General features: G+C 42.9%; 1 protein-coding gene across 3 annotated transcripts in view; it reads left to right on the top strand.

Annotated features, from left to right (window-relative positions):
* Positions 1 to 23,209, top strand: part of ilk (integrin-linked kinase) — a 75,288-nt gene that overhangs the window by 39,913 nt on the left and 12,166 nt on the right. For all 3 annotated transcript variants that reach the window (XM_060826407.1, XM_060826406.1, XM_060826408.1), the window contains exons 3-7: positions 2,757 to 2,922; positions 8,332 to 8,427; positions 10,555 to 10,651; positions 14,866 to 14,949; positions 17,459 to 17,544. In XM_060826407.1, coding sequence (XP_060682390.1) covers positions 2,757 to 2,922; positions 8,332 to 8,427; positions 10,555 to 10,651; positions 14,866 to 14,949; positions 17,459 to 17,544 — 529 coding nt within the window. The remainder of the gene's footprint in view (positions 1 to 2,756; positions 2,923 to 8,331; positions 8,428 to 10,554; positions 10,652 to 14,865; positions 14,950 to 17,458; positions 17,545 to 23,209) is intronic.

Below are 23,209 nucleotides of genomic sequence, written 5' to 3'. Positions count from 1 at the left end.
GGAAAAGCAACTTTCCTGCTTCTACCTTCTCAAATCCCCAAGAATGTTGTATGTTTCAATAAGGTCTCCTTTCATTCTTTTAAATTCTAAGAACTGCAGGTCCCATCTACTCAACCTCTCCTCATAAGACAGTCCCTCCATACCCAGGGTCAGCTGAGTGATCCTTCTCTCGACTGCCCCAATGGCAGATAAAAGACAAAAGCCTAAAACATGAATGAGTGAATGACTGTCACCATCTTACTGAGTTGAAACACGCATGGTACACATTCATGTTCTCTCCCTCTAGGCAGAAAATATTTGCACTTTTTTTTTGCTTACACGCTGTTGCTATTTCCCTGAGGGAATTGAGATACAGCTGTGTAAGAACATCAAGTTTTCAACCGGAGATAGTGGCATATCATGTTCCTGGCTCCAGCCTAGGTTTAAATCTCACCAGGTCAGATGGTGAAATTTGAGATCAATATAAATCTGATATAAGTAGTTAGTCTAATAGGGATCATGTAACCATTGTCAGTTGTTGTAAAAACACATCTGGTTTTCTGATGTCCTTTACGGAAGGTAAATCTGGCCTACATGTCCAAGTAACTTATAACATCTACTAAAAGGGATCATGAAAGGAAACTTGCAAGGGCCATCAAAATCACTAAGAAGATATTTTATAGTTACATAAAGGAAAAGCAGGGGGTCAGGAGCATTACTGATCCATTGAAGACCAGAAATGGGAATGTTCTCAATGACTGTTCACACGCTTGCCATTTCTGTATAATCACTGTTACAAAATTACACAAGGAACATAGAACAACACAGCGCAGAGCAGGCCCTTCGGCCCTCGATGATAGCTTGCTGGAAGCCCGAACGGAGTTAATAGATCAGGGACTAAATAACCTTAATCTAAATAAAGCATTGATAATGTAAAATTATGATACTAACAAGTGACAAAACTACAGGAGCTGACCTATTCCATGTGAGGATGTTAAAAGCAGTAGGGAGCACATTGTAGATACACGAACTATTATCTCTCAGAATTCCCGAGGTACAGGAGTCATCTCGCTGGGTTGGAAAATTGCATATTATTCCATTGCTTTAAAAGAAGGGGGAAAGAGAAACCAAGGAATATCAGACTAGTTCGCCTGATATGTGGTGGGGAAAGTATTGGAGTCTATAATCAAGGATGAGGTAACCTGAACAGATCGGAAAATCTAGCATGGATAGCTCAAACCTGACAAACGTTATTGAATATTTTGAAGAGGTAACTAAGTTATTAGACCGGAGAATGTCTGTAGATATGGTTTAAATAGACTTTCAGAAGACATTTGATATAGTCCCATGTAAGACACTAGTTAACTAACATCGAATCCCAAATAAGTGAGGGCAAGTTACTGACATAGATGGAAAATTGGTTGAGTTGTAGGCAACAGAAAATAGGAATGGGGGTAGTTTCTCAGATTGACACGATATGACCAGACCTCAATTATTCAAATTATTTATTAACTTGGATATTGGCATAGAAAGTCATATGTCCACATTTCCTAATGACACAATCTTAGGCAGCATTAGTGACAGTGTAGATGATAGCATAAAATTACAGCGATATTGGAAGTGTAGATGCATGAATAAAACTGACACATGGAGTTCTATGTGAGCAAGTGGGGTTACTTGTTTTGGACAGAGAAAAGATAGATTTATGCAGATAAATGCATTGGATGTAATTTCTCAAGGTATGAAGGTAAATGCGGTGGGTGAAGTTTCTCAGGGTATGAAGGTACATGCGGTGGATGCAATGTCTCGGGGAATGAAGGTACATGCGGTGGATGTAATTTCTCAGGGTGTGAAGATAAGTGCGGTGGATGTCCAAAGAGAATTGGGAGTTTGGATGCATGGATCTTTAAAGTATCATGAACCAGTGCAGAAAGCAATCAAGAAAGCTAGTGAAATGCTGGCATTGATATCTAGAGGACTGGGGTATAAGGATGCACTTGGTATGCTGTAATTATGCAAAAATGTGGTTGGAACTACTTGGAGTACTGAGAGCAGATCTGGGCATACCTTCAGAAAGATATATTGACCTTGGAGGGATTACAGCGTAAGTTTACAAGAATGATACCTGGACTTAAGGGGTTACATTATGAGGAGAGATTCTAGAACTTGGAGGCATAAACTAAAAATTAGGGCCAGATCATTCAGGAGAGATGTTAGGAAGCACTTCATCACCTAAAGAGTGGTAGAGATTTGGAACTCTCTTCCATAAACAAACAGCAGTTGATGTGAGATTAGTTGTTAATTTTAAATCTAAGATAGATAATTTTCTGTTTCGCAAAGGGATTTGGGTCAGAGGCACGGAAACGGAGTTGGGCCATAAATCAACCATGATCTCATTGAATGGCTAAACAGATCAAGAGGCTCAATGACCGATTGCTGTTCCCATGTGACTCCAGACAGTGTGGATGACTTGTAACTACTCTCTGCGTAACAAGGGACAGACAGTAAATGCTGGTCTAATCAGTAGCACTCTCATCCCATAAAGATTTTTTTAAAAATCCCTGTTTGATACAAATAACCCAGGAGGATTCTCACCCAAATCCTGCAGCTATTGGTAGATCATTTATCTGGTTCCAGCTGACAATCAGTTACTGAACCAATCTTGTGTGATCCTGACACGCTCAATAATTAATGACTAATGGTGTGTCTTTGACTCCACCACAAGGCACTGTCACTACATTGGCTACCGTCTGACTGGCGATGTTACTGTTTTGCAGAGATGACCATGGCTTCAGTCCTCTCCACTGGGCCTGCCGTGAGGGACGATCCAATGTTGTTGACATGTTGATAATGCGCGGAGCTCGGATCAACGTGATGAATCGAGGTGATGATACACCACTTCACCTTGCTGCCAGCCATGGACACCGCGACATTGTACAGAAGGTAGGAACGTTTCCAGGGCCAGTCGGAGCTATTCTGTTTTGCAGCCTCCAGAGCTCTCCAATCTTTAAGAATCAAACACATTTCTCAACCTCTTTTTAACAAACACCTTTCCCCTTCCCACAAACTCCATCTATCTCCCTATACGTGAAGATCTTAACCTTCCAAGAGGTGTCAGTTCCACGATCGGTCAAATAATCAACATGAATATGGTCTGTTTCAGCAAGTACAGCCGTTTATTCTCGATGTCGGACACAGGTTTGTCCAGAAACACAGAGGTTAACAGCTCCAGTGTTCCTTGAAGAAACAGCACAAATTCACTCAGAACAAGGCAATTTTTTTGAAATGTTTCTTAAGAAATAGTACAGTCTTAATTAGAGTAAATCCAATAAAATATAATAAATGACATAATGGGCAGCAGGTTAACCATACTTTCTGGAAAACAAAGCTGTTTACTGCATATTCATCTCTTCCCACCTGCATTTCAAGGTTAACTAAAATAGTTAGTAATGTCCGATCTGGCTTAGTTAATTTCCATGCTGTGAAGAGTCCATAGTTCTGCTTTATCTTTGATTCAATTAGCTCAGCAATGCAGGAATACAGCCTGAAGCCATTTTAAACACAGTGTTAATTTACAAGCTGAAACCATTTTGTTATGTTAGTTTGTATGAGGAAGCCATTTTGTGATTAATAAAAGCATGCATAAAAATGATTACGCCTTACAATGGTCTAATTCTAGATTTTAGATCCTCATATGCACATTCATGTATCCCCCATGTCCTTTAACCCCACCTCTGTTCCCCTCCCCACATTGCTCAGTTCCTAACTTTAAACTTGACAATTCCACTTCAGTACTTTTCCCTGTGCATTTGTTCCATAATTAGGTGCAACATCGAGGGCCGAAGGGCCTGTACTGTGCTATAATGTTCTATTGGGTTACTCTTAGAACAGGAGGGAATGGAGTGGAGTGGACAGGAAGGGACAGAGTAGGGAGAGTGAAAGGAATAAAACATAGAAAAGTACAGCACAGAACAGGCCCTTTGGCCCACAATATTGTGCTGAGATTTAATCCTAATGTAAAATATAGTAACTTAACCTACACACCCCTCAACTCACTGCTATCCATGTGCATGTCCAGCAGTCTCCGATGACTCTGCTTCCACCATCACAGCTGGCAACGCATTCCATGCATTCACAACTCTCTGCATAAAGAACCTACCTCTGATGTCTCCTTTATACCTTCCTCCTAATATCTTCAAACTATGACGTCTTGTGCCAGTCAATCCTGTCCTGGGGAAAAGTCTCTGGCTGTTGACTCTATCTATTCCTCTCATCATTTTGTACACCTCGATCAGGTCTCCTCTCTTCCTCCTTCTCTCCAGAGAGAAAAGTCTGAGCTTATTCAACCTTTCTTCAAAAGCCAAGCCCTCCAGTCCAGGCAGCATCCTGGTAAACCTTCTTTGCACCCTCTCCAAAGCCTCTGTATCTTTCCTGTAGTAGGGTGACCAGGACTGGACACAATATTCTAAGTGTGGTCTCATCAGGGACTTTCTCAACAACTTGGGTGGCAACTTTGAGGGATCTATGCACTTGAACAGCAAGATCCCTCAGTTCCTCCCCACTGCCAAGAATCCTGCATTTAATCTTATATTCAGCATTCGAGTTCGACCTTCCAAAATGCATCGCTTCACATTTATCCAGGTTGAACTCCATCTGCCATTTCTCAGCCCAGCTCTGCATCTTGTCTATGTCCCGCTGGAGCCTGCAGTAACCCTCGATACTATCAACGGCACCTCCAACATTTGTGTCATCTGCAACTTTACTAACCCACCCCTCAACCTCCTCATCCAAATCATTTATAAAAACTACAAAGAACAGAGCCCTGTGGGACCCCACTCAACACTGACCTCCAGGTAGAATACTTTCCATCTACAACCACTCTCTGCCTTCTGTCAGCCAGCCAATTCTGAATCCAGATAGCCAAATCTCCCTGTATCCCATACTTCCTGACTTCCTGAATAAGCCGACCATGGGGAACCCTATCAAATGCCTTCCTGAAGTCCATATACACCACATCCACCACATCCACTGCTCGACCGTCGTTGACCCGTCTTGACACCTCCTCAAAGAACTCAATAAGATCTGTGAGGCATGACCTGCCCCTCACAAAGCCATGCTGACTGCCTTTAATCATACTATGCTTTGCCAAATAGTCATAAATCCTACCCCTCAGAATTCTTTCCCAAACTTTGCTGACCACAGACGTAAGACTGACTGGTCTGTAATTGCCAGGGATTTCCCTATTACCCTTCTTGAAAGAGGAACAACATTCACCTCTTTCCAATCCTCCGGTACGACTCCTGTGAAGAGTGAGGAGACAAATACCCTCGCCAGCGACTTAGCAACCCCCTTTCTCGCTTCCCGGGGCAGCCTGGGATAAATCTGGTCTGGCCCAGAAGACCTATCAATCTTAATGTTTTCCAAAATTTCTAGCACATCAACTTCATCAATCTTGATCTGGTCAAGCCTGTATCCCAGCTCCTCATGGTTTTCATTCATAACAAGGTCCCTTTCCTTGGTGAAAACTGAAGCAAAAAACTCATTTAAGACTTCCCCTATCTGCTCAGAATGTGAGGACTTGTGTGAGTTATCATCTTAAGTCAGATCTGTGGCTTTATCTGACGGTGCTTCTTGTGGACTGCAACCAGTTAAACAGACCGAGAAGGTCTGTCCCCCATTCCTCCTGGGTTTGGTGTCAAGAGTAGAGTTGTCTTTGTCTTTGGCAGCCCATGATACTGTTACTGCCCTAAATGTGTCTCCCTCATCGCAAGGTAATGTGCCAGTTATTTTATCTGGGGAGAATATCTTCCTTTTGCTCTTCTGACCAGAGGCGGTCTCTGTTCGGATTAAATCTTTTTGTACATATGTTGTATAAAACATAGAAAATAGGAGCAGGAATAGGCCATTCAACCCTTGGAGCTTATTATTCCATCCATTATGATCATCCAACTCAGTGCCGTGTTTCCAATTTCTCCCAATATCCTTTGAGCCTTTTAGTTCTTTATAAATGCAAGAATTGAAGTCAGAAGTTCTTTTCCGTTCCTCAATATTGTGCAGACTGAATTTAAATTGCTGATCAGAGTTTGTGAGAAGATTTGTAGCTCGGGTGCTCGTTGTTGTGGTTCTGTTCACCGAGCTGGGAGTTTTTGTGGCAAACGTTTCATCCCCTGTCTAGGTGACATCCTCAGTGCTTGGGAGCCTCCTGTGAAGCGCTTCTGTGATGTTTCCTCCGGCATTTACAGTGATTTGTATCTGCCGCTTCCGGTTGTCACTTCCAGCTGTCCGCTGCTGTGGCTGGTATATTGGGTCCAGGTCGATGTGCTTATTGATTGAACCTGTGGATGAATGCCATGCCTCTAGGAATTCCCTGGCTGTTCTCTGTTTGGCTTGTCCTATAATAGTAGTGTTGTCCCAGTCGAATTCATGTTGCTTGTGATCTGAGTGTGTGGCTACTAAGGATAGCTGGTCATGTAGTTTTGTGGCTAATTGGTGTTCATGGATGCGGATTGTTAGCTGTCTTCCTGTTTGTCCTATGTAGTGTTTTGTGCAGTCCTTGCATGGGATTTTGTACACTACATTGGTTTTGCTCATGCTGGGTATCGGGTCCTTCATCCTGGTGAGTGTTGTCTGAGAGTGGCTGTTGGTTTGTGTGCTGTTATGTGTCCTAGTGGTCGCAGTAGTCTGGCTGTCAGTTCGGAAATGCTCTTGATGTATGGTAGTGTGGTTAGTCTTTTGCACAAAACACTACATAGGACAAACAAGAAGACAGCTAACGATCCGCATCCATGAACACCAACTAGCCACGAAATGACACGACCAGCTATCTTTAGTAGCCACACACTCAGATCACAAGCAACATGAATTCGACTGGGACAACACTACTATTATAGGACAAGCCAAACAGAGAACAGCCAGGGAATTCCTAGAGGCATGGCACTCATCCACAGATTCAATCAATACGCACATCGACCTGGAACCAATATACTGACCACTGCAGCAGACAGCTGGAACTGACAACCGGAAGCAGCCGATACAAATCACTATAAATGCCGGAAGAAAGATCATAGAAGCGCTTCACAGGTGGGTCCCAAGCACTGAGGATGTCACCTAGACAGGGGACGAAACGTCTGCAACACAAATTCCCAGCTCGGCGAACAGAACCACATCAATTGCTGCTTGTTAGCTATGGGTTAGTTCTGCTGGGCAACCTTGTTGATGCAGCTTATTAACTCTTTCAAACGTGGTAATGTTGCAATCTTGAATCCATAAATGACCTCAAACTCTGAGCCCAGTAGCTGACGCGATTTGGTGAAGGATTGTGTCCAGTGTGGCTTGAGAACGATCTCACCATTCCATCTCAATACTTCATCGCTTCTTCCGTCACTCGTCCAACCTCTCCTATCCCTCCTTAAAGTAACACCAACTTCTCCCCCACCTCTGATTTGCTCTGTCCCATGCTTCCTGAAATCTTCCCTGCTGTGCATCATGGTCCTGGGTGAAAGGCGACAGGGTGGTGTGTGTTCCATGCCTCACCTTGGTTGAATTTGTGGAGTTAAGCAGAGGAGGTTGTGTGAAGTTGTTCAAATTGCAAACCGTGTTCCCAAGTTAAGAGTAGGAAATATTTCAGCCAGGGTTCCTGTTACTGATCTCCATGGGTCAGTTTGTGTGTTTGCATGCCTGTGCTTTATTTGTTCATAGTTGCGTGCTCCTAATTTGAATGCAAGATTTATTTTTGCTTTTTGCTGCTTGCCCTGGCTGAATGTTTGTTCATAACTATTGCTGAGGATTGAAGGCATTGCTGACTAGGCCAGCATTTCTTGCCCATCCCTTATTTGCCCAGAGAGCAGTTGAGAGTCAGCCCCATTGCTATGAGTTTGAAGTCACGTGTAGGCCAGACCAGGTCAGGAAGGTAGATTTCCTTCTGAAAAAGATGTTAGAGAACCATATGGATTTTTACGCCAATTGACAATGGTTACATGATTGATTAGTAAGGGGTAAAAAATGAGGTCTGCAGATGCTGGAGATCACAGCTGCAAATGTGTTGCTGGTCAAAGCACAGCAGGTTAGGCAGCATGCAGCTGTGATTAGTAAGGGGATCAAAGGTTACAGGGAGAAGGCAGGAAAATGGGTTTGAGAAACATACCAGCCATAACTCAGGGGCCAAGTGATTATGTTCCCACATCTTAGGCTCTTACGGTCATCACTAGGATTCAAGGTAGCGTATTGATATGCAGAGGGAAACCAAGCACACACTCTTTAAGGCATGTCCTCTCTCTCTGGTCTATACATCTCACCATCTTGTTGGGTCTATGTCAAATCCAGGTGAATCACCATCTGCATTTGTCTCCACAGCTTATCCAGTGCAAAGCAGATGTCAGCGCAGTGAATGAACATGGAAACACACCACTGCACTACGCTTGTTTCTGGGGTCATGATAAGGTGGCCGAGGTAAGAGCTTGTCACGCTGTGTTCACCAGTTTCTGACACATACCAATGATCGGTTTTTACATGGATCAAAGGTTTGCCTATCTACAGTATGACTAAAATGTTGTGACCAACATGGTCTGCACAATGCGCATAGATTGGTGCCAAGATTTGCTCATCAGGTTGCATTTGCACTTCCTGTGCTGTCACTGATGGGTGTGAGGTTTCTCAAAACACTTGGAAGTATGGGGATTACATTTGGCTGCTCCAGCCTATACTGTCTCACTGCAGGACACTTCAGCAAGTCCCATTTCCGTAATCATTCCCATTAAATCTGTTCATTCCCATCAATTCCTGTTCAGATTCTTTTCAAATTCCTGTTTGAATATCTCAGTTTAAACCTGCCTCCCCCCACACTCTCAGACAGTACATTCCAGACTCTAACCACTCGCTGGGTATCTTTTTTCTTTATGTCATCGTCAGTTCTTCTATCTATCATCTTATCGATCTATCATTGCAACTCTTCTACCAGTGGGTGCACTTCGTTGGTTGGGCAAGGGTCAATTGTTTTGGCGGTGTTTTCATTAGCCCACAGAAGTGGAACTTTGCTGGTCACCAATGCAACCAACATTCCATCTGACTCAGGCATTCCAGTTCCTGAAATTTTTGTGAAACAATGCACAATCACACTGCACTGACTGCTTCATACCTAGAGTCATAGAGATGTACAACATGGAAATAGACCCTTCGGTCCAACCCGTCCATGCCGACCAGATATCCCAACCCAATCTAATCCCACCTGCCAGCACCCGGCCCCATATCCTTCCAAACCCTTCCTATAACCTGGCTATGCAGTATTCTGTACGGAAATACTTGGATTAGATTCTAGTCTGTAACACATACCGTGACAACATAATTTTGAGATGCCGGTGTTAGACTATGGTGTACAAAGTTAAAAATCACACAACACCAGGTTATAGTCCAATAGGTTTAATTGGAAGCACACTAGCTTTCGGAGTGTCGCTCCTTCAGGTGGTAGTGGAGGGCTCAATCCCAACCTATAACCTGGTTGGACTATTATCTGGTGTTGTGTGATTTTTAACCATGTCAACATATGTTGCTATATACTGGATTGTGGATAGTATTAAGCCAGGGAGTGTTCAGTCGAGGGTTACCAAGATGTTGCGAACCACCCTCTGTGTAAAGGTTTGAGTTATAAAGAGAGGCTAGAAAGGCTGGACAGGCTGGGACTTTTTTCACTGGAACATAGGAGGCTGAGAGCTGACCTTACAGGGGTTTATCAAACCATGAAGAGTTAAGGTTAATGATCGGTGTCTTTTCCCTGGCATAGGGGATTTCAAGACTATGGCACGTTTTTAAGGTGAGAAGAGAGAGATTTTAAAAAATACAGGAACAAATACTTTTTTAAAAAAACTGGTGGTTCACGTATGGGATGCACTTTGTGACAAAGTGGTGGATGTGGAGACAGTTACAGTGTTTAAAAGACATTGAGATAAGTACATGAATAGGGAAGGTTTGGAGGGATATGGGCCAGGAGCAGGCAGGTGGGACTAAGTTTAGATTGGGATTATGTTTGGCAGTGACTGGTTAGACTGAAGGGTTTGTTTCTGTGCCGTATGACTCTATGTGCAGTTTCTGGTAACATTTTTCAGTCATTCTGTCGTAACTGGTCACCCTATAACTACACTCTCCAACCAGTGTGAAGGCCACAGTATCATCACTGCCAGGAGGGCTTGGTTACGTGGTTTATAAAGATGGCTCTTGTTATGGAATTGACCAGGCAGAAATTAAGTGACAAGACAGAATATCTGATTTAAAATAGGAATCCGTTCTGTCTTGAGTCTTCTGGCCTCTCCTCACTCGAAGCATATTACGAAACTGTAAAATCTCCATTAATAGACTTAATTTCCTGTTCTGTATATTTTTGGCCTGAGATTCACATTGAACATTGAAAATGTAGTGTCACCAAAGATAATGGGAAATGTCAGAATGAATGGATCTTGTTGACAATGTGAAGAGAGCCTGCCTGGACTGTGTGGTGAACTTCCAACATAATTCCTTAATATACAGTCCACGGGATCTGTGAAGCAGGAGATGTGTGTGTCATCAATCTGGTCTCTTTCCTTTCAGGATCTGGTGCTCAATGGAGCCCTTGTTAGCATCTGCAGTAAGTATGGAGAGACCCCATTGGACAAAGGAAAGGCGCACTTACGGGAGATACTGAAGGGTATGTATGCTGCTTTATCCAACTCATTACATGGTGGAGGTTCCGGTAAAATTTACAAAGTGACTGTGGTTTTGCTGTACACAGCTGTGTATAAACCACTCCCGCTTTCAGCTTCAACCCTCTGGCTCCTGGCCCAACCCCTGGAAAACAGCAGGTCACGGGGGGGGACAGGAGGCTCAGAGATAAATGGGAGGCTGGGAGTGGGGTGGGGGTGAATGCAGGTGGGAGGTGATTGTGACAAGTTCATGGGGAGGGTGGGAGCACATAGGTGGGACAGAAGATGGGCAGGTGAAGAGGGCAGTGCCAAGTTAGAGGGTTGGATCTGGGATGAGGTAGGGGGAGGGGAGATGAGGAAACTAGCAAAGTTGATGTTGATGCCGTGTGGTTGGAGGGTCCCAAGGTGGAGGATGAGGTGTTCTTCCTCTAGTCATCGGGTGCTGAGGATTTGGCTGTGGAGGAGACCCAGGACTTGTATGTCCTTGGTGGAGTGGGAGGAGCTGTTGAAGTGGTCATCCATAGGGCAATGGGGTTGTTTAGTTCATGTGTCCCAGAGATGTTCCCTGAAACATTCGACAAATTGGCATCCTGCCTCCCCAATGTAGAGGAGACCACATCGAGAGCAATGGACACAGTAGATGAGGTGGGTGGATGTGCAGGAAAATCTGTACTGGATATGGAACGATCCTTTGGGGCATTGGACAAGAGTGAGGGGGGGAGGTGTGGGCATAGGTTTTACACCTGTTGTGGTGGCATGGGAAGATGCTGGGAATGGAGGGTAGGTTGGTGGGGGCATAGAAAACAACAAAATGTTTCCTGTGCTTAAGTCATTAAAGAGGCAGTTTCAGTTCAGATTTAAATCTCAGCTATTCCTGGGAAACAAATGCAGAATATATTAAAATATGTTCTCCAAATGAAACTTGCCAATAAAACAGTCAGAATTACAGTGGCATCTTTGATAGAGATCAGCATTCTTTAAATTTGAAATATGAAGAGGGGCACTGAATTCTTAACAGTAACTGGCAGAACTGGAACAGCTTGGCTCCAAGTTCTAATATTCTCTAAAATCTTAGCAAAGCATCAAAATAGTCTTTTTGTTGTGAAAACTGCATTAAAAACACAGCAGCAGAGATATTTTAATACATTACTCTGATCTGGCTAAAGCATGACCACTGACCCAATTGTTTTAATTTTAACCGGCACTGTAAAATTTCAAACAAATCAGGGGCTTAAGGCCCTCAATCAGTTTGTTTTAAGGTTGTAAATTTGATAATTTTAAAAAGGACATAATGTTGTACAATTTAAATGTAAAAACATAGCCTACAAAACTCATTGATTTGAGATCTTTATTCAAACAAGGCAAAAGAGTTACTTGAAAGGATTTTCTGAACCAGGATTTTAACAAACCAAAATATTTAATGATCAAACACTCAGCATGACACAATTTATATTGAAACTTCCTTTTTCGACCCAAGTATTAGTACAATCTTAATTTCAGCACTTCTCGTCTTTTTTCCCGCATCTTCTTGATGAAATTGCATTTATTGAAGAAAAGAAAATCCTCACAGCGGACCACATGGTGTCTCAGTCCAAGCCACTCTCTTCACCCAGAAGAAAGACTCACCGAGTTGTGTCCACTGCCCAGAAACTGAGACTCCCACAACAAAAACCCGGATAAAGCTTCCCCGGTGGTTAATGTACTTTAATGTCGGAATCCGAGCGGACTGGATTCACTTTCTCCCCCTTTTCCTGGTGACACCATGTTACCCTAAAAGTACTTCAAAGGGGAGGTGTGGAGGACAAAGGCGATAACTTTCAAAAGTACTAAATTCTGTTTAAGTGTTTTCCTTTGAAGTTCCTGGTTTCTAACGTTTTTTGCTCCGGAGCCTCAAATCTCACCACTGGAGGAATCCAAACTCCTTTTTCCAGGGAACCTTAACCCCTTCCTCACTTTACTTCTCAAGGGGACTCGAGCCCCTTGTAATACCCTGGGGACTGTGACCCCAATCAAAACTCTTTTTCCATGCAAAGCGACTCGCTGCTGTGCAAGTGTACGAGTTACCTCAAAGGTACAGAGAATAGTGGATTTCCTTCCCAAAGGGCAGGAGTGGAACATATGGGTTTTTACAACAACTGATAAGTTTTACTGTCACAATTATGGTAACTTGCATTTATTTCCAGGTTCGTTAGTTGAATTTTAGTTCCACCAGCTGCTATGCTGGGAACTGAACCTAAATCCATAACCATCAGCCTGGATCTTTGGGATGATGAGTCTAGTAATGTTACCACTATATCTTCCTGTATTGACAGCCTGTCAGGAACATAGAATAGTATAACACAGGAATAAGCCCTTCAGCCTGCCACATCAGCGCTGACCATCTGAACTCATCCCAGCTGTTTGTACCTGATCTGTATCCCGGTATTCCCTGTCTCTCTAAATATCCATTTAAATGCCTCTTAAACAATTGTCTCAAGTAAGTTACAATTCTTACCTCTGTATGTGATGAGTGTATGACTTGACTCAGTGATATCATGTTTTGCCACATTTTCTGAGCTAATTTTTCCCATTGCAATATTTAATCTGGTCCTGGGACTTGGGCACAACTGGCTAGATTGCATTTAGAATCAACCTCGACCTGTGGGATTTGAGTCTTTGGGAGTAAATGCTTACAGAGATAAGATTTGTGGCATGTTTGAGGCATTCATGCAGCTGGCAATCAAGTAAGATCGTGATGTGGTGATAATATCACTTGATTAATCATCCAGATACCTAGGCTCATGCTCAAAGTTTAAATCCCACCATGGAAGCTGGTGGAATTTAAATTCAATTAAAAGCTCGTCTCAGTGATGGTGACCAGGAAACTAGTATTCATTTCAAGAGGGCTGGAACAAGAACAGAGATGTCCTGTCAGATCGTATAAGGCTCCAGACAGACCGCAGTTGGAATGTTATGAGCAGTTACGGGCGCACTATGTAAGGAAGGATGTGCTGGCATTGGAGGAGGCCACTGAGGAGGTTTACAAGAATGATCCCAGAAGTGAAGAATCTGCCATCTGAGGAACAGTTAGGTCCCTGGGTCTGTACTCGGTGGAGTTTAGGAGGATATGGGGGGGTTTAATTGAAACGTAAAGAATACCACGAGGCCAAGACAGAGAGGATGTGGAGAAGATGTTAGACTCATCAAGGAAGCTAGGAACTGAGGGCAAACTATTTATTTCAAGGGAAAATTAGGGGTGGGTAACAAATTCTGACTTTTTCAAAGAAAGCAACATGTCATGAACAAATAAAACCCACAGAAGCTATGCTACAGTTGAATAATGCTCTGGTTCAGTGCCACCTGGCATCAATACGCCTCAGAAAGGATACATCGGCCTTGAAAAGCACAGTGCATTTACACCAGAATGTCCCGAGATCAGGTTGTATGGGATATTGACAAGATTGAGGGCTGTTGTGGCATGGTGGCAGTGTATCTACCTCAGGGCTAGGAGGCCTGGGTTCAAGCCCCACTTGGTCTCTGTGTAAAATAACATCTCAAACACATGTAGAAATGATTCGTCTGGGAATGAGGGGACAGAGAGTTTGCTTTAGAGTAAGGTTCTTCAGGGATGATGTGAGGAACTACTTGACATCAAGTGAGTGAGAATCCACTGTTCTCTCCCCCAAAAAGACACTGGCTTTGAACAGAACTGAAACTAATCAAATTTATTGCGTGATGTGGATTCAAAGCTTGAGGGTAAGTGTGTAGATGATGTTTAGGTACACAGCTGCTATCATCTTAATTGTAAAGTTGAACAAACTCAAGGGATGAATGGACCCTCCCAATCCGATGTTCTTGTTGGATGTCTTCATTTCTTGAATTCATCATTCAGAAAAATTAATTAACCAAAAAGAATGTGGGGGAGGCAGAGAACTGAGATGTTGTGGAGTGGAATGTTTTTATTTGTAGATAGAAATTACAGAATCTGCTCATTTTTAATCAAGTGAACTAATGTGATCTCCCTGTGACTGCTGACCATGCATGGTTCAGTGCAGTGGTCCATATACCTTCCTCCTTGTACGTGGAGCTTTCTCATTCTATCTTGTGTTAAGTTGGTGCCAGAGACTGGGATCACTTTGAACTGTACGATACAGGGTTTGAGAGGCTCCAACTTGTGTTAATGCTCTTTTATTGTTGTTCATCTCATTAACACTTTTTTTTTGTCTTTTTTCCATCACAGAACATGCAGAGAAGCTGGGCCAGAGTCTGACAAAAGTACCCTACAAGGACACTTTCTGGAAAGGGACAACTCGCACTCGCCCCCGTCAGTGAACCCCCGAGCTTTTATTCAGAATTGATCATAATGGAATTTAGGATTGATTGTATCTGAGCCAAGAGCAATTGAGAAGCATGGGAATAATCAGATAAGAAAAGATCAAGTGACAAGATCATGACTTGAACTCTACTTTCTCACCTATTCCTGAACCTCTTTGACTCCCTTGTTACTCAAGAATCTATCTAAGTCTATCTTAAAAATATTCAGGGACCCAAATCCATCATTTGAGGAAGAGAATTGCTCAGACTTAAAAACCCTCAGAAAGAAAAAAACTCTCGTCTTAAATAGAAGGCCTATTATTTTGAAACTGGTTTCACTAGTTCTTGTCTCTCCCACTAAGGGAAGCATACTCTGACTCTTCTAAACTGCAGTGGACACAGGCTGAACCTGTCCAACCATTTCTCATAAGAAAACTTGTGGACTTTCCATTTTAAGCGCAGAAGTTAAGGGTTTAAACTAGGGGAAGGGCAATTTTAATAGCATTGGACAGATAGTAGATTTTAAAAAAAGAGATGAGGAGAAATTTCTTCTCCCCGAAGGGTTCTGAATGTGTTGAATTCACTGGCCTGGAGCCTGGTGGAATCTGAGACATTGTGTAAATTTAAAGAGGAGATAGGCAGATTTTTAAAGTAATAATGGGTTGTGGGGAGTTGGCAGGAAAGTGGGATTGAGGCCAAGATGTATCTAATGGCAGAGCAGGTTAAAGGGGCTGAATTGCAGCCTCCTGCTGCTAGTACCTATGCTGTAAGCAGCAAATGATAGACAGAGCTAAGCAGAGCCATGACAGTGGATCAGATCTAACCTCTGCAGTCCTGCCACATCCAGTAGTGAATGATGGTAAACAATTAAATTGGAAGAGGAGCTTCCATAAATGGCCCTATTCTCAATGATGGGGGTCACCAGCACATAGTGCAAAAGATAAGGTGAAACATTCACCACAGTCTTCAGCTGGAAGTGATGAGTGGGTGTTTCATCTCCACTTCCCCCAGAAGGCCCCAGCATCATAGATGGACAGTTTTCAGCCAATTCGAAACACTCCATATGATATCAAGAAATAGTGGAGACTGGATACTGCAAAGGCTATGTGTTCTGATGCCATTCTGGCAAAAGTACTGAGGACTCATGCTCCAACACTTGTCACACCCTTAGCAAGCTATTCCAGTACAATGACAACCCTGATATCTAACTGACAAAGTACCCAGCCAGTGACTCTCACATTCCAAGCCCCAATTTTAACAAAAACACGCCACCCCAGGAATCAGTTGAGTAAACCTCTAAACTATTTCAAATACAATGGTGTCCTTTCTTAGAGTTTGATGTGCGAGGTATGGTCTCACCAATGCTTTGTACAACAGTAGCAATGTACGTGGATATACCATTCCTTTTGCACTAACTAACCACATGCCATTTACCTTCCTAGTCACTCAGTGATCACATTTTGTGATTCCTGTACCAAAACACCCAGATCCCTCTGTATCCACAAGTCCTGCAATCTCTTGCAGTGTAAAAGTTACAACATAATTTGCCACTCCTCTATTCTTCCTGCCGAAGTGAACACATTCACATTTTCCCACATTATACTCCATCTGCCAAGTTATTGCCCACCCAGTTAATCTATCTCTAATTCCTTTGCAAACTTCTCTTCACTAAATACTGTCCTAATTTTGTACCATCAGTGAATTTAACAGCCATACTTTCAAATTATTGTAAATAATTGAGATCCCGGCACTGATCCTGCGACATTCCAATAATTGCATCCTGCCTACTCAAAAATGACAGTTTAAATAATTAAGACAAATATTTAAAGTATTTGTTCACAGTGTGTTGCATCAGTTGCAAGGCCAGCATTTGTTATCCATCTCTCATTGCTCAGAGGGCAGTGAGAGTGGCTCTGGAGTCAGATGTAGATCAGTCTGGGTAAGAACAGCAAGTTTGCTTCCCTAAAGAACATTAGTGAACCAGATGAAATTTGAGAGTGTTGACCACATCGTCATCATGAGGTCAGCTTTTTATTCAAGATTTTCATTGAATTCAGTTTTTACCATTCACCGTGGGGGTGGGAGGTTTGAACCCTTGTCTGGATCACTAGTCCAATAACATTACCACTCCACTACCACCCCCTGCTAACTTTATGGCTGCTGCCTATTCTGTAAGCCAATCTTCAATCCAAGCTGCTATGTTATCATGTGCATGAGCTCTCATTTTATGTCATAACCTCTGAAGTGGCATCTTGTCAAATGTCTTTTGGAAAACCTACATCTCCAGCTTCCCCATTATTCAAGTGGGTTGCTCGTTACTCGAAATGCCAAACCTTCAGCATTGAATCACACCAGCCCCTTTGCTCTTTGAAATGTTGAGATGTATCAGCTTCGATGGCTATGTTGGATGGAGCCAGATGTGATATATGAGGTAGGGGGGTGGACACTCACTCCATAGTATGGTTAGGTACTGGGACATGTGGAGATTGGAATTAATTTCTTTGCTGTTTGTCTTACAGGAAATGGAACATTGAATAAACACGCTGGCATTGACTTCAAGCAGCTGACCCTGAATCATAAAATCAATGAGAACCACTCTGGAGAGGTAAACTGCCCTGAGCCAAGTCAATATCCAGAACGGTGTTTGTTGTTTAAATAGGTCTGGCTCAGCAGCCAAGTTAAAGCTCAAAAAAATATGTCAATGTCTTCTTGGAAACCCTCTTCAGCTCCTTCTCTGCCCACTCTCAATCATTCCCCAAACTCAGTGAAAAGCTGAGAGCCAAACAAGCTCTGAGGGGGATACAGAGGAAAGAGGGATATGTTCAAGATTAAGTATGGGCAGAAATTTGGTAAATGAAGTATAATTTGGGAAAATATGAGGCTGTTTACTTTGGCAGGGTGGACAAAAAAGCAGAATATTATTTAAATGCAGAGGAATTACGAAACACTTGTTCTTATTGTGCAGAGCATTGGTGAGCCCACACTTGGAGCACTGATTGTAGTTTCGACCTCTTAAGTGGCAAGGTGGGACAGCGCTTTGGAGGCAGCTCAGAAAATATTTACTCGTAATAGCTGGGCTGATGGGTTTACTTCAAAAGGAAAGGTTCAGCAGGTAGCCTCGATGGAATCTAGAGGAATTAGAGATGATTGTATGGGAACATGTCAGGGTGTAAGAGGGCTGTCTGAGGTAGACAGTGTTTCTCATATTGGGAGAAAGGAATAGAGGAGAAGGAGTAAGCAATTCAATTCCTCGAGCCCTTCTGCCATTCTGAATCTTGGCTGACCATCTACCTCAATGCCATATTTCTGCATTATCTCCCTTTTCATTGATGTCATCAGTGACTACAAACCTGTCAGTCTCTGTCTTAGACCTTCTCAATGACTGAGCTTCCACAGCTTCTGGGATAGAGAATTCCAAAGATTCTCCATCTCTAAGTGATCTTGTTCCACTCACCTCACTAATGGCTTTCCTTTTATTCAGTATGACTATAAGACACATAGGTGACTGAGAAAGAAGGTAAAAGCACATGGGATCCTTAGTAACTTGACAGGTTGGATCTAAAATTGGCATTGTGACAAGCGACAGAGACTAATGGTAGAAAGCTGTTTGTGTGACAGGAGCCAGTGTGAAGTGTTCTACCAGAGGGTCCGTGCTGGCTGCCTTTTTGTGATATTCATAAATGATAGAGCTGAGAATTTGGGAGCAATGATAAGTAAATTTGTGGATGATGTGAGGATTGGCCAAGTGGTTGACAGTAAGGAAGAAGATATTGGGTTTCAGAGGTATATCAAAGAATTGGTCAGATTGCAGAAAAGTTTGACCAGGATGTTTCATGGGATGGAGTATTTTAGCAATGAAGTGAGACTGGATAAACTCGGGTTGTTTTCTTTGGAGCAGAGAAGGTTGAAGGGGTTCTGATTGAGGTATGGAAGATCATGAACAGGGTGAATAGAAAACAACTGATTCCTTATTTTAAAGGGTCAATAACAAGAGGGCACAATTTTAAGGTGAAAGGTGAGAAACTTAAAGGGGTTTTAAACAAAGCATTTTTCACCCAGAGGTTGGTAGGAGGCTGGAATGTGCTGCCTGGGACGGAGGTTGAGGCAGGAAACCTCACAACTTTGAAAAAGATACTTGGATAAGCACTTGAAATGTTATAACATTCAGGGTTATTGGCCTAGTGCTGGAAAGTGGGGCCAGGATAGACATAGTGTCTCTCCGGTGGTACAGTCCAAAGGATCTCTCCTGTACTCTATGACGCAACACATCAAGTCTGTGTATGACTCACATATCATCCTCTGCCATTCAATAAAATCGCAGCTGATCCAATAATCTTTAACTCCACTTTCCTGCTTTTACTGCATAAGCTGAGACTCTGTTCCCTGGTTCAAGGTACCACTGTTGGGGCGAATATCTTTCTTGCAACTAAAGGCAAAATGCTGCAGATGCTGAAAATACTGAAACACACAGAATGCTGGAGTCACTCTGCAGGTCTGACAGCATCTACAGAGAGAGAAACAGAGTTAATGTTTGAAGTCCAGTCTGACTCTTCTGAAGAGGAGTCCTATTAGACATGAAATCTTAACTATTTTTTCCACAGACTCTACCAGACTTGCATAGTTTCCCTAGCACTTTTTGTTTTCCTTTCTGAATCTAGTCTGTCTAACCCTTTTAAGAATTTTATCAGTTTCTATGAGATAGAAGACGCTGGAGAATTATTTGGTTAGAAATAATGTGCAAAGGTTTAGAGAAAACGCAGGAATTAGGCATTGGGTAACGACGAACGTTTGAAGAGCTGACTCAGGCATGCTGTGCTGACTGGCCTCATCCTCCTCGTAACAATTCCGTGATGAGATCACCTCTCATTCTTCTAAACGCCAGTCACTACAGGCCCAGTCTCCTCATAGGGACAAGATTCATACAATCACGGAATTGTTACGAGGAGGATGAGGCCAGTCAGCACAGCATGCCTGAGTCAGCTCTTCAAACGTTCGTCGTTACCCAGTGCCTAATTCCTGCTTTTTCTCTAAACCTTTGCACATTATTTCTAACCAAATAATTCTCCAGCGTCTTCTTGAATTCCTTAAGTGAACCTGTCTCCATCATGTTTCTAGGCAGTGTATTTCATCCTATTTATTTATTGGATGAAAACATTTTTTTTTCTCTCTCAGCCTTTGCTTCTTTAGAATATGGGCCTGAAATAGATGCCACCCCCATTTTGCCCCAGGTACAGATGGGAACAGCTTTTCTCTACCTACTGATCATGATGTTAGAAATCTCCAAGTCTCCTCTCAGCTGTCTTCTGTCCAATGAGAACATTCCCAGTGTCTTCAAACTCTCCTCATTACTGCAGTTTCTCATTCCTGGGACCATTCTGGTAAATCACTTCTGCACTTTCTCCAATGCGTTCACATCTTTGCTGTAATATGGTGCCAACCACTATACATATTACTGCAGCTGAGGTCTGACCAGTGTTTTGTACAAGTTCACTATCACCACCTTGCTTGTTTTGGGGACTTTAAATTTCCAAATATTAATAAAGCCGAGGACACTGCCTGCTCTATTAACCACATTCTCTACCAGTCCTGCCCCCTTCAATGATCTCTGCACATACACACCCAGCTCTCTCTGCTCCTATATCCCCTTTAGAATTGTAACGCCCATGTTATATTGTCTTTCAGTGTTCTTCCAACCAAACTCTATCAGCTCACACTTGTCCGACTAGAACCTCATCAGCCACTTTACCGACCTGTCAGTGTCCTTCTGGAGTTTGACACTGTCCTCCTCACAGTTTACAATTCTCCAAAGTGTCATCGGCACATTTTGAAATTGTCCTGTACACAGCAAGATATTGATCATTAATGTATATCAGAAAAAGCAAGGCTTCTGATAATGATCACTGAGAAATTTCACCTCAAATCTTCCCAATATTCACTGACCACTATTCGGGAGGGTTTAACCTAATTCAGCAGGGAGATGGGAACCTAACTTGTTGTTCCAGTGTACAAGAGGTTGAGAGTAGTGATGTCAGAAATATGGTTACAAGGCCGCAAGAGTTCACAGGCAAGCAGGAAGGTGCTTTGAAGTGTGTCTACTTCAGTGCTAGGAGCATCCGGAATAAGGTGGGTGAACTTGCAGCATGGGTTGGTACCTGGGACTTCGATGTTGTGGCCATTTTAGAGACATGGATAGAGCAGGGACAGGAGCAGTTGTTACAGGTTCCAGGATTTAGATGTTTCAGTAAGAATGGGGAAGGTGGTAAAAGAGGAGGAGGTGTAGCATTGTTCGTCAAGGACAGTATTATGGCAGAAAGGACATTCGACTGAGGTAGTATGGGCTGAGGTTAGAAACAGAAAAGAAGAGGCCATCTTTTGGGAGTTTTCTATAGATCTCTGAATAGTTTCAGAGATGTAGAGGAAAGGATAGCAAAGATAATTCTGGATAGGAGTAAGAATGACAGGGTAGTTGTTTTGGGGACTTTAAATTTCCAAATATTCACTGGAAGTACTCCAGTTCGAGTACTTTAGATGGGTCAGTTTTTGTCCAACGTGTGCAGGAGGGTTTCCTGACACCGTATGTAGACAGGCCAACAAGGGGCGAGGCCATCTAAGAATTGGTACTGGGTAATGAACCCAGCCAGGTGTTTCTTTCCCCATCCTATCCATCCTAAGTCTCCAGGAAGACTGGAGGATCGCAAATGTTGTCCCCTTCCTGTTCAAGAAGGGGAGTGGAGACAACCAGGAGGTAGGTGAGCACTTTGGTGATAGTGACCATGATTCGGTTATTTTTACTTTAGTGATGGAAAAGGACAGGTATATACCACAGAGCAAGTGTTATTGAAGTAAAGGCAATTATGATGCGATTAGGCAAGATTTAGGATGCGTAGGATGGGGAAGGAAACTGCAGGGGATGGGCACAATTGAAATGTGGAGCTTATTCAAGGAACTCCTACTGCAGGTCCTTGAAGTATGTAGCGGTCATGGAGGGAGGAAGTGGTCTGACACGGGAGCTGTGGTTTACTGAAGAAGTTGAATCTGTTGTCAAGAGGAAGAAGAAGGCTAAGTTAGGATGAGATGTGAAGGCTTAGTTGGGGTACTTGAGAGTTACAAGTTGGCCAGGAAAGACCTAAACAAATAGCTCAGAAGAGCCAGGAGGGGACATGAGAAGTCATTGGCGGATAGGATCAAGAAAAACCCTAAAACTTTCTATAGGTATATTAGGAATAAAAGAATGACTAGAGAAAGATTAGGACAAATTAAGGATAGTTGTGGGAAGTTATGCGTGGAGTCTGACAAGATGGGGAAGCACTAAATTAATATTTTTTGTCAGTATTCACACCGGAAAATGACCATATTGTTGAGGAGAGTGCTAAGATACAGGCTACTAGACTCGATGGGATTGATGTTCGCGTGGAAAAGGTGTTAGCAATTCTGGAAAGTACGAAATAGGGAAGTCCCCTGGGCTGGATGGGATTTATCCTAGGATTCTCTGGAAAGCCAAGGAAGAGATTCCAGAGCCTTTGGCTTTGACCTTTGTCATCATTGACTACAGGAACAGTGCCAGAAGACTGGAGGATAGCAAATGTCCCCTTGTTCAAGAAGGGGAGTAGAGACAACCCTACTTCGGTTGTGGGTGAAGTGTTGGAAATGGTTATAAGACATAGGATTTATAATCATCTAGAAAGGAATAAGTTGATGAGGGATAGTCAACGCTGTTTTATGAAGGGTAGGTCATGCCTCACAAATCTTATTGAGTTCTTTGAGAAGGTGACCTAACAGCTGGACGAGGGTAAAGCGGTTAATGGGATGTATATGGATTTCAGTAAGGTGTTTGATAAGGTTCTCCATGGTAGGCTATTGCAGAAAATATGAAGGCATAGGATTGACGGTGATATAGCAATTTGGATCAGAAATTGACGAGTTGAAAGAAGACAGAGGGTGGTGGTTGATGGGCAGTGTTCATTCTGAAATTCAGTTTGTCATTTTTGTAGATGACCTGGATGAGGGCATCGAAGGGTGGGTTAGTAAATTTGCAGACGACACTAAGGTTGGTGCAGTTGTGGACAGTGCGAAAGGATATAGTGGGTTACAGAGGGACATAGATAAGCTGCAGAGCTGGGCTGAGAGGTGGCAAATGGAGTTTACTGTGGAAAAGTGTGAGGTGATTCACTTTGGAAGGACAGAAACAAAGAGCACTGGGCTAATGTTAGGATTCTTGGTAGTGTAGATGAGCAGAGAGATCTCGGTGTCCATGTACACAGATTCCTGAA

The sequence above is a fragment of the Hemiscyllium ocellatum genome, chromosome 6 (assembly GCF_020745735.1).
Source record: "Hemiscyllium ocellatum isolate sHemOce1 chromosome 6, sHemOce1.pat.X.cur, whole genome shotgun sequence".
Lineage (NCBI taxonomy): Eukaryota > Metazoa > Chordata > Chondrichthyes > Orectolobiformes > Hemiscylliidae > Hemiscyllium > Hemiscyllium ocellatum.
This window is presented reverse-complemented; position numbering and strand designations above follow the sequence as displayed.